The sequence below is a fragment of the Hydra vulgaris genome, chromosome 12, assembly GCF_038396675.1.
Source record: "Hydra vulgaris chromosome 12, alternate assembly HydraT2T_AEP".
Classification (NCBI taxonomy): Eukaryota; Metazoa; Cnidaria; class Hydrozoa; order Anthoathecata; family Hydridae; genus Hydra; species Hydra vulgaris.
Genome location: NC_088931.1, coordinates 49,930,564 through 49,943,609, shown reverse-complemented (window position 1 = coordinate 49,943,609; position 13,046 = coordinate 49,930,564). Strand labels below are relative to the sequence as shown.

The 13,046-nt window shown below is 25.9% G+C and overlaps 1 protein-coding gene across 2 annotated transcripts in view; it reads left to right on the top strand.

Moving 5' to 3' along the window:
• Positions 1-2,967: 2,967 nt before the first annotated feature.
• The window catches only part of LOC101238067 (uncharacterized), a 174,156-nt gene continuing 164,077 nt past the window's right edge, over positions 2,968-13,046 (top strand). Inside the window, exons 1-2 of one of the 2 annotated variants that reach the window (XM_065813576.1) lie at positions 2,968-3,075; positions 11,319-11,404. In XM_065813576.1, coding sequence (XP_065669648.1) covers positions 3,027-3,075; positions 11,319-11,404 — 135 coding nt within the window. In that variant the 5' untranslated portion in view covers positions 2,968-3,026. The remainder of the gene's footprint in view (positions 3,076-11,318; positions 11,405-13,046) is intronic. The other variant, XM_065813577.1, reaches the window with a different exon arrangement.

The window sequence follows — 13,046 nt, the reverse complement described above, 5'->3', positions numbered from 1 at the left end:
GTTACGCGGATTTTTTTCATAGACTAGTATTCTGTTTTGCTGCAGATCTAGACATTGCTGCAAACAATCATGTAGTGTTGGAAATTCAGTTTGGAGAAACTTTTTAAGACCTCCAAGATACTCACTTAATTTGGTGTTAATCAATTTTCTGGTTTTCTTGCTAACTGATAATGCCATTTTTCTTTTTTACATATATTAAGAATCTGGAAGATATAAGTAAAGCAATTATAGCAAAAAATTTGAAATGAAATCTAAAATAGTAATTATAATATTTTCAAAGTATATTTGAATATTAACTGATACTTATACACAAAATAATATTGTTAAAAACTCAAAACATATTATAATAATTAAGCATAGGGTTAAACCATATTTTAAACAATTATTATGTACATTTATAACATAAACAGTCATCATTTAGTAAAAAAACACAATATTTTTGAAAATTAAAAACGTTTTCCCGGTAGCTAGACTTGCTTTTTCACCAAAATAAATTATACCATTCAGCTCAGGGTTTATGAATACATAGGAAAAATGACATACTGAATGAAGATTAAAACATGCAAAAGAATGATATACCCTATTGCGCATGTACAACTTCTGCAATAGCAACTTGAAATACAGAAGATGTTAATGCGAAATTTTCGTAAGTTTTTGTTTACGGCGAACAACCCTAGTCTCTCCCCGTTTTTTTTTTCCCTACTGCTTTTTATAGAAGTTATAAAGTATTGAACATAAATTGTTAACTCAAAACAAAGATTTTTATATTTTGTTTTTTTTTAAATTTATTGAAATAAAGCGAAATTATTAAAATGGTCAGAGTGAAATAGACTTATCATGATCTGTATACTGGTCATGGTAAGTCCGTTAATCCACATGTTTAAGTCATATCATTTTTTTTTTTAAATTTTTTATACCGATGGTAATTATTTAACACATTTCAACCAGGTATTCCAAATATTATTTAAACAGTTACTACCCAGTGGGCACGGGAAGTCTATTAAACGTTTCCAACGTCTTTAGAACAGCTTTTGAACGTTTTGGACGTCTTTTGAACCTTCAAAAGACGTCTTTTTTTAGTTCGGTGCCTCAGGGTAATATCCAATCTGTTAATAAAGAGCGATTCGCGCAACAGCGACCAAAAAGTTAAAAGCTTTTTAAAGTTAATTAAAATTTTTAATTAAAAAGTAAACTATAGTTTTTCTATATCCTTATAGATATTTTTTTGCCGTTTGCTAAAAAATATTCAAGTAAGGAATAAGTATTGAAAAGTTGGTGTGAAATAGATTCACCAAATCCCGTATTTTACTGGTCCGAACAGCTAGTATATGTATGTATATATATATATATATATATATATATACAATGAATGTTGGTTTATAATTTTTTATTTATTAGTTTCTAAAAAATTTGAAATGAATGATAAAGAAAGAGTTGCTATTCCAAAACTTAAGCTAAGTGGAATAGTTTTTCTTATATTTTGATGAGGAGAATGACATACCTAGTAAGTTTTTTATAGTTCACTTTGTCTTATATATAATTATTGATTCAGCCAAGATTTACATTACTTGAGCTTCATTAGTACGTAAGATAAATGAATTTTTTCAATATCAATTTCATTAGGAGATGAAACAGCGAGGCTATTATTAGTTGTGTAGCTCAAACAGCAAAGCTATTTAAGTCACACAACTATGGAACCATGGTTATAAAACTGCTAAAAAATATTACTCTGAATCAAAAGATTTTTTAATGCTGTTACATTCATGCATCTTGGATGCATTCATCTATGTTGTTAATACATAAATGTTTAGAATTTCGATACACTTTGCTTTAAATTTGAAGAAAAATTTTCAGCGGATTTAAGATTCGCAAGCTTAAATCCTTGATAGACTTAAAAACATCAAATAAAGTAGAGATTATGATTTTAGTTTGAATAATGACAATCATTCAAACTAAAATCAACAATTGTTATGACGGGTGGAACTCCGGGTAAAAACAGGGACTTCTGGACTCCAGACTCCGTACTCCAAACTCCGACTTCGCATCCCTGCTTTATACAAATAATTAAGAGTTCACTAGCAATTCTTTTGTTTTTGCTTTTTATTATTTCATTTATTTCTAAAATTGTTTGTAAACATATTAGACAGCTCGAAGCGCTTACAACATCAGGTAAAATAAAACAACCAATAGTTCTATACTCTGTCGCGTATTTGATTTTAATATTAATGTCATTTTGTGGCGTTGAGCTGACGACAGCTTTAAACATGCGAAAAAGAGAGATTAACGCATCAAAAATATTGGATTGACTATTTACAGAAGATTTAATATTTAAACTTTAAAAAGGATAATTTAGAATATTTGACGGAATAGTCGCCCTATAGATATAAAGTTTATATTTTAAACCAATTAATTTTTAAAGTAAAATTGCGCTTGTACATTGAGATGAGTGAAACGCCATAACATGAAAATTTTAATAAAATGCTAAATAACTAATGAAACACGGAATTAACTTATTGCTATTTTGACGAAACATTTGTAATATTTCGTATAAAAGATTTGTAACGTTTCTGACAAAATTTTATCATTTCTATCATTTTTTATTGTAACAATTATAAAATTTTATAAAAGTAAATAATTTTAAATATTAATTTTTTTTTTTTTTACTTTTTTATTGTTTTTTCGTTTGTTAGACTTTTTTATTATTAATTCTTTTTTTACGACTAGTTCGGGGTTTGTAGTTTGTGGACTTGTAAATGATATAAGAATAATTGTTATGACCTTAATTTAGTATTATAAAATAGTTTGAAAACTTTTGTATTGAAGTACACACGTCTCCTTTCCTTGTAATTCCAAGTAACTTTGTTTTGCGTTCATAGATTTACGTACTTAACGAATAATAGTGGTTCGAAAATAAAAACCACAAATTACTAAGGTTTTGCACATGAATACATTCTACTAAAAAATTAATTTTTTTTCTTTAATTTTTATTTAAACTTTGTTAAACTTAGTTCACTGTTAATTTCAAAATGAAAGATGTTGATATATATACAAATATGTTAGCTTCTCGTGAACTGAGTAAGTATTTTATTAACAACTTTGTAAAATAGCATACTACGACTTTATCAATAGGTCAGTGGAGTATTCAGAAGGGTACTTAAAAAGAATTTTTATTTAAACTACTATCATTAAAAACTTTTAAAAAGAATTCTTATCTGCAATTGCTACAATGCACTTGGGTGCAGAACAATGAAAATAAGTGACAACTTTTTTATTTGCAATAGGTCAGCTAGGCAAACTGACCACAAACTTAAATTAAAACTAAGTAGGATATTATAACATGTTTGTTACGTGCTTGGACCCGAATATCAGTGACATTTTTTTTTCTCTAAAAGTATATTGACCTAGGTCTCAAAAGAATCAGAATACAATAGTAGCTTCAGATATAAATTGGGTTTTAAATAATAAAGCTATTACTTAAATTTTAAAAAACCAAACACAAAATATTTAATACACAAAATGATTTGGTTCTTATTTATAACATTTTGAGGAGTAATTTTATTTAGAAAAGAAGGTTGGTGCAAGGTGATCTCTTTTAAAAAGTAAATGAAATCAATAAACTTTTAGTTACTTTTGAACCAAAGCTTATCTTTTAGATAAACTTTATGTGCGCAAAAAATCGAGAGTTTTTAAGGGTTTTTTAAATATCCAAACAGTACTAAAAAGCAGCAAAATATTATAAAAAACGCGAGTTATAAAATTGTACGACAACATTCTGAAAATATTTGATGACTGACTAATTCTCGATGACGTTTTGCCTAAAAAATTTATTCAAACATATTGTTGTTCAATATTCATTCTTACTCTGAAATGTAAATGAAGTTTGGTACAAACTATTGCCAACAGTTTTTAACACTTTTATGGTTTGTTAAATTAGCATTATTGAAAAGTTTATTGTTAACGTTTATTTAATTACATTACTGTTATAGACATTGTTATAACTATGGATATCTTCTTGGTATTCAACTTTATATAGTTGAACACCAGGCAGACGTTGAATACCAAACAAATGTTGACACCCATCAGTTACTCTGATATATATATTAGAAGTTAAATTAATTGTTCTTTCAAGCGATACAAAAATATTTAGTATCGTTTGAAAGGTTTTTTAGTATCATTTTACAATAGCACACATATAAGAAGTTAAGTATGGGTACATTTTTGCATCAAAAGTTTTTGTTTCGTTTGTTACTAATTTTTATTGTTATAAATTTTTATATTTACTTTTAAGATTCTAAAACATTTTATTAGTTCATTTAAGCATGCTTAAACAACCAAAGTATCTTCACCATGTATGGAGTATATTTACTTAGTAAAAAATATTAATTTTACAATTTTAGAAAACAAGATGTTTAAGGTGGCTCACTTTTAAAAAAAATTCTCAAACTTTATTATTTTTTATTACATAAGGTGCAGTATGAGTAAAAGAGTATAATATGAGTTAACAGAGAAAAAAATTGGTCTATTTTATAACAATTTATTACAAAATTATGTAAAAACTGTTGCAAAATGAGTTATTTAGAACCTAATTTTAAATAATGATAACTTAAAGACCACTAAAAACCAAGAACTTAAGATATGGTAAAACGTTTTATATGCATAAAATAAAGGGCCTGAATCAAATTTGCCAAAAGTTGTGGTAAAAACTGAAATTTTCGATTTTTCCTGCAAAAATATTAAAACTTGGAGGGTTGGTTAATGATATCAAATAAAAAAAGTCAATAACTTATGGATTAGATTTGTCTCTGATGACCTGACCCGCATTGATTTTCCTAACTTTTATCTTTAACTATATTTTTCATTATTTTTGCTGCTGCCTATGTCGATTGTTTGCTGATAACTTATATGCATTTTAAACAGTGATGTTAATTTTGTTGATTGCATTGTTGCTAATACGGGAGGTTTTTTCAATTCTGGCAAAGTCCACTAAGGCTAGGGGTCCCTTGCCAATTTCATTGAAAGAAATAACCATTCTAAGATTTATATCTAAATAGTTTCTGCTTTGTTTAGGAACAGATTTTTTAATATTATCAGATATATATGTGCAATACTGAAAGGTCTATTTGGAATATATTAAACTTGTAAAAAATCCCGCTTCGTTTATTGTTGTAATAGACAACAATAATACCACTGCCATATTCTGGACAAATCTCAATATTATTTATAGCATTCTTTAAAATTGAGAATTTTATCATAAAGTTATAAATTTCTACATGACTATAATCTGTAGCTTCTATTGAAGAATCTTTGCTAGCACTAACAGAAACAAGAGTTTGAGAATTTGGGTTTAATGTTTCCTTCCCTTTTAGGTTCGCGGTGTTGTTCCACTAGTTACCAAAAAGCTGTATTTTTTTCTTAAAACTTGTTCTTATTTTGCTTCGCATTATATAAAGAATTTTAATAAAACAAAACTGACAACTTGTGCAACACAATATAAAAAATACAAAGTTTTGCTAATACCACAAAAAGTTATCACATTTTACTATTTGATGAACCATACAAATCTTACACAACCTGATATCACATAAACTTTAGGCAAGCCATGCTGACCTACTTAACTAATGTGTGATTAACCAAATCTGATAAAAACATAAATCAGGGCAAAGTAAGAAAGGAATTATAAACCTAAGTAAGTGTTGTTAGAGACAGTTGTCTGGGTAAAATTTTTTCTAAAGTTATGTCAAAATAGATTTCAGAAACATTTAAAGCTTTGTTGAATTCATATTAAATTAAAATAATCCAAAAAATCAAGATTTGATAAAAATTGAGATTTATTTAATGGTGAGCCACCTTGATAGAATTTCAGTTTAAACAAAAACAAAATGATTGTATCATAATGTGAGTTAAATCTTACATAAATTCAATAATAATAAAAAAAATCTTTATTAAGCTAGTGTTGAAACTCGACTAACAAGCTAACCGCATTAGTTTAACCTACAATATTACTACCGCATTAGTTTAACCTACAATATGCATATTGTAGTGACATATACTTTTTGCTGGCGCCATATATGACGCCATTAGGAGCCATATATGGCGCTAGCAGGAGCCATATTGTAAGTCAAGCTAATGTGCTTTATTTTTTAATTTTGCTAATATAAGAGTTATATAGTATATAATTCTATAAAGACCAAATAAACAGTTAAATACTTATAAAAGTTATAAAACTTATTATTATCAGAGTTTCTAACTAGTTTACTCATGCACACACACATACATATATATATATATATATATATATATATATATATATATATATATATATATATATATATATATATATATATATATATATATATATATATACATATATATATATATATATATATATATATATATATATATATATATATGTATATATATATGTATATATATATATATATATATACATATATATATATACATATATATATATATATATATATATATATATATATATATATATATATATATATATATATATATATATATATATATATATACATATATATATATACATATATATATATATACAGCGGTGGCAAAAAATTAAAGACCACTCATTTTTTTTCAAAATCTATTTTTAACCTTAGCATAATTTTATTTTGGAAAAAGGTATCAAAAAAAGAAAAACATTTTTAGAAAGAATTTTTATTGTATTTTATATTTATTATAAAAGAATTTATAATTTTTTTACAAAATAATGTTAAAAAATTAAAAAACTGACTAGTAAAAAATATAAATGGGAACAAAATTTTAAGACCAGTTTCAAAAATATTTCTAAAAGCAATAAAAAAATAATTTAGAAACGTGTTGTTCCTCCATTTGTTTTCAAGCACTCTTGTACTCGTTCTGGCATTGAATTCATTAAAGTTTTGATTACTTCATCAGGCACATTTTTCAAATGATGAGAGATAGAAGATTTCAAATCTTCCAAATTGTAAAGTTGTTCTTTACCAACCTTGTGATCAAGCCACGACCATAAATTCTCTGTTGGATTCAAGTCTGGACTTTTGGCAGGCCATGGAAGCACTTGAATTTTATTAGAATTGAACCAATCGCTAACAACATGCGCTTTATGACACGGCGCATTATCTTGCTGGAAAATAAATCCATCTTGCAACTGCCATAAATCAATGCTAGGAATAAGCGAGTTTTCCAAAATTTCGATGTACCTTTCTTTGTTGAGTCTACCATCGAATAAATGAAAAACGTCAACTCCACAGGCACTCATACAGGCCCAAATGCCTATTGAACCACTGTCTTGTTTTGTTCGTTTCAAAATGCATGATTCATCGAACCGTTCGCTTGGAAGTCTACGCAACATTACGCAACCTTTTCTGTTGTCTACCTCAACGTTCATTTCATCACTAAAGACCACACGGCTCCACTGATCTGTTGACCAATTATTAGGTAGTTTGCACCACTCTTTCCTGGCAAATTTTTGTTTTTTATTTAAGCGTGGTTTTTTTGCAGCAGCACGCCATAAATAATTTAAATTGTGGAGGACCCTTCGCACAGTTCTAGGGCTTGCTTTCAGACTATTTGACAGTGTCCATTTCGTAGACAAGTCTGCAGATGATGCTTGTCTGTTTTCTTTCATTAATCTCACTAACGAGCGAAAATCACGGTCATTTGAAATTTTATTGCGTCCAGTCCTATGACGATCATTAATTGACCGGGTCTCTTTGTATCGTTGAATTATGTTAATAATGCAAGAGTAAGACCTTCCGAGCTTTTTCTGCTATTTGTCTGATGCTATAGCCTTCTTCTTTTAATACAAGAGCCGCTTATCTGTCTTTTTCTTCGATCTTTGCACGCATTTTTGCAATATTTTTTTATCCTTATTGCAATTCAAAAAATAAATGTTTATTTGATATCGAAACTCAGGTTTCGACATTTTATTTTATAGCCAACATAATAGCAATTAAGACAGTTAAAAATAATAATGGATTATTATTTTTAATAAGTGCAAATTAAAGATTTGAAAGTGGTCGTTAAATTTATCCAATTTATTTAAAGAAGATTTATAAGAACTCATCAGTTTTTTAATAAGTTAAACGCTATTTAATTAGAATTAGATTAAAAAACTTATACCACTTTAATCCGTATGTTTTAATTAACAAGATATTAAAAAAAAAAAAAAATTTAATATGTCAATTAGAATCTTCTGAATTTTAATTTAAAGATTAAGAAACCAACTAAAAAATGAGTGTTCTTTAATTTTTGGCCACCGCTGTATATATATATATATATATATATATATATATATATATATATATATATATATATATATATATATATATATATATATATAGTTTTTTAGATATTGACAATTGTGCTCCTCCACTTCGAAACCTGTGTTGTCGGCTCAAAAAGCGATTGTTCTTTTTTATTTACTCATTTGTTATGAAGTTTAACAAGTTTCATTTTTACAAATTTCATTTTTACTTCGTTTATTGGGTATAGTTTTGATTTTAAACTAATTTCTTTTGTCTGTTAGAGGTTTCTGTAAAGACCAAAGTGAAAAATACTTGTTACATTCCTCCTCAATTACCTTAAAGCTTTTTGTTTGATTAGTAGTGTTGTTCACTTAAACATTGAACGTATTCTAAACTTTTGGGTACTTCTTTTGTTCTAAATGGGTAATCTTCTTTTTGCTTTCTATTCCAAGCAAATGAAGAGATTGGTTGTGTTCATTGCAATTATTTTCTTTATCATCAAATTGATAAAAAATATAATGAAGAGATTGGTTGTATTCATTGCAATTATTCTCTTTAACATCAGATTGATAAAAAATATAATGAAGGGATTAGTTGTATTCATTGCAATTATTCTCTTTATCATCAAATTGATAAAAAATATAATGAAGAGATTGGTTGTATTCATTGCAATTATTCTCTTTAACATCAAATTGATAAAAAATATAATGAAGAGATTGGTTGTATTCATTGCAATTATTCTCTTTATCATCAAATTGATAAAAAATATAATGAAGAGATTGGTTGTATTCATTGCAATTATTCTCTTTAACATCAAATTGATAAAAAAATAACGATTAACACAATTATTTAAACTTGTTTTTATAGATGTCACAATGGTTTAAAAATAATTCAAGTACCTACTTGCATTTATGTTTATATTTTTTCCAAGAACAAAATGATCTTAAAATAAAAAAAAGTGTCTGTCGATATATCCATCTTTATCAATTGATTTTTGCATATTTTTATTTTTTACATTTTATTGCTTTTTTTTTTTTTTTAATTTTATGCATTTTTATTAATTTTTTGTTAATTACTTTGAATGGCTTTGAAAAAAATAAATCACGGCGCTAAATTTATTAAAACTGAAGTGCTAAAATATATTACAAGGAGTAAAAGAGGGGCAGAATGAAATAGATGATACAATAAATTAGTTATAGAAATGTGTTTTCCTTTGCTCTGAATTAATTAATGCATTACAATTTTACAATAATTTTTAGATCATGTTGTACTCAACGTAGTTAGGGCGAATTAGTAAAACTTGTAACGAAAATGTTTTTAAAACGTCGTCTTTGACAATCTATAGCTTTTTTAATTTTTAATTTTTTAGGTTTTACATAAAATTACATAATATAAGTTATTTTTATAAATTTTTATACGATTATTATCAAATGTGTTCTAATATGAAATACGCTTCAAAAAATCTTGCACGCACAAAAAAAGTTTATTAAACTTAGTTCTGCATATTGGTTAATATAAGAAATTGTTATTTTAAAGTATATATTTATTAATTGGGTTTAGTTGGGTCTTTAAAGAAAAGGTTTTTAGGCGTGGTGCTAAACAAACGTCAAACTGATTGGAAACAATGACAAAAAAACAAACAAACAATAATACATTTGGAAATTGCATCAATGATGGTGGTAATTGCATCAATGATGGTGGTAATTACATCAATGATGGTGGTAATTTCCTTGAGCCCTAAATTAATTTTTACTCAAAAAAACATCTGTATAAAGGTTAACGTTTAAGTGTTCCAGACGATGCCGCAAACACAATATTATTGATGGAAGATACGAACTCGTGCAATGGCTCACTTGCGTGTTTTTCCCATCATTTATAAAATTCCTGGTGATTGGTTTAACTATTTGTTTAATCAATTAACTATTTTTACATATCGTCCTAATTTGCATAGAAAACAATGTTTTGTTAATTTTCTTACCAGCTTATTTGTAACACATTCCGCAGCCACAAGATGTGGTGCTTATTGCCATGTCAAAAGAGTTTGATGAAAATTACTTTAACAGTTTTACGTCATGACAAAGTTCAGAAATTTATAAATAGAAATTATAAGTCTGCAAGGAAAACTATTTGTTTCATGTAAAGTTTTTACACGCAAGGTTTAATCGCTGGATTTCAAAATCCGTATTGCTTTCACTTTATCATCGTTAAAGTCGAGTAGTTAAATTTACAAAATCTTGGAGCTTTCGTCTTTCCAATCATCTAATAAAGGCTTGTTTTATTGCAACAAAAAGTTCCGGACAAGTAACAACTTAACTCAAGAAACTCTCATCGACGTCGCATGGATAAACTTTTTTTTCTTTGTTGAATAATTTTTATTATTCGTTGTTTTCAATTAACCGTACGTGGCCGAAAACACGGGTTTCGAAGTCAATGGACACAATCGTCTATTTCTAAAAAAAATCCTCTGCATCTAAAATTTTCTCTAAAAAAAAAATTTATTAGGTCCTTTAGAAAAAAGTGGGAGCACGTGCCCCCTGGCGTCGTCGGCCCCGTCTTAAAAAATAATAAAAAAATAAAAAGAGAATAAAAGTGAAAGTTAAATTTAAAATGGTGTTGAGGTAAACAAATCACGGCACTAAATTTATAAAAATAGACCAATAACATTTACGATCTAATAACGGAATATAAAAATCAACAAAACCACGTGAATTTTAAATAATTAAATCTCACAAAATTTCAATTAATTGTCACACAATTAAAATCACTTGTAAAATACTAAATCATAAACTGTACATACATATTTTCATTTAAACTAAGTTTTTATAAAATATTACTTATTTAAAATTTAAGTTAACTTAATAAAAATGACGCGGAATTTAAAGCACATACTACAAACTTATTATTGGTTATAATTTCTTTAAAAATAAATTTTTATTATTTCCTTTTAAATATAATAAGTTTAACGTAAATAAAAATTTAAATATTTATTGAGTATAACTTTTAATAAATATTTATTTGTATTGCAGATAAATTAATTTAAAGTTTTTTTAACTTCTATAGCCTTCTTAAATAAAGGTAACGAAAAGAATGGTTTGCTCAATGATGGAAAGAAATTGCTTTTTAAATTTACTTCACTAACATTTATAGTAAGTAAAAAGAAGGATTATTTGTTTAAAAATAAAAATTAATGATAAAACTTTTCAAACTAACATTTGTTTTTTTATTATGTTTATAAATAAAAAAATTTTATTTATTAATTTTATAAAAATTTTTTTTTCAAAATTATTGTATTAAGATTTTTGTTTTACTTATGATATTATTTTTTGCACCATTAAATCAGTTAACTATTAAGTTTAATCTAAAGTTACTCATAAATTCACATTTATTTATCAATACTCTGCAAGTAATGTTGAATTTTATATACTAACCTTTAATGTTTTATTTAATATGGTTTTTTATGCCCATAGTCAAAAAAATATTTAAGGGGTAAATAGATAAAAGTAAAAACAGTGGTGCTAGAGTTTTTATTATTAAGGTATAAATGTTGAAAAAAACAGAAAAAAAACGGTGTCCTTCTATTTATGTAGAAGAGCATCGTAAAAACCTGAATTTTAATTAACTTTTACACTGCGTTCTTCTACATAAAAAGGAGGATATATATATATACATATATATATATATGTATATATATATATATATATATATATATATATATATATATATATATATATATATATATATATATATATATATATATATATGTATATATACACAGGACTTGAAATAGCTGCCGGACATCGGACATTGGCACTTGCCCGGCAAAATGCGACATCAGTCATTTTGTCCAACACTGTAAATTTTTGAACTTTTAATTTTTTATACAAAACAGAAATTGAAGATGAACACATTTTATCTAGATTTTGTTGAAAAAATTCATCATTTTTTGAGTGCAGGGTTATTCATTCTTATATGCACGTTTAATTTTTATTCATTTTTATGCACATTCATTTTTATATGCGTGTCTATTCATTCTTATATGCATATCTATTCATTTTTTATATGCGTATTTATTCATTCTTATATGCCTATTTGTTCATTCTTATATGTGTGTTTATATGCAAGTCAACTACCCGTAAAATCATTAATATGATTTTATACAAACAATAAATAGGCTTTTATGTTTTTATATAGATATATTTAAAATGTAAATTAGGTTGTTGCCACTGCTATTTATTCAAAAATTTGTTTTCAAAGAAACAAAATTTCAAAACTCATATAAGAATGAATAAATTCGCATATAAGAATGAATAAATATGCATATAAGAATAAATAAATATGCATATAAGAATGAATAAATATGCATATAAGAATGAATAAATATGCATATAAGAATAAATAAATATGCATATAAGAATGAATAAATATGCATATAAGAATGAATAAATATGCATATAAGAATAAATAAATATGCATATAAGAATAAATAAATATGCATATAAGAATGAATAAATATGCATATAAGAATGAATAAATATGCATATAAGAATAAATAAATATGCATATAAGAATGAATAAATATGCATATAAGAATGAATAAATATGCATATAAGAATGAATAAATATGCATATAAGAATGAATAAACACGCATATAAAAATGAATAGAAGCACATATAAAAATAACCCTGTAATTCATTTTTAAAAAACGACGAAGCATTACATTTTTTTGAATTAAGTAGCCTGGTTTTTATCATTTATATTAAAACGTTGCAATTAGTTTTTAATTTAAA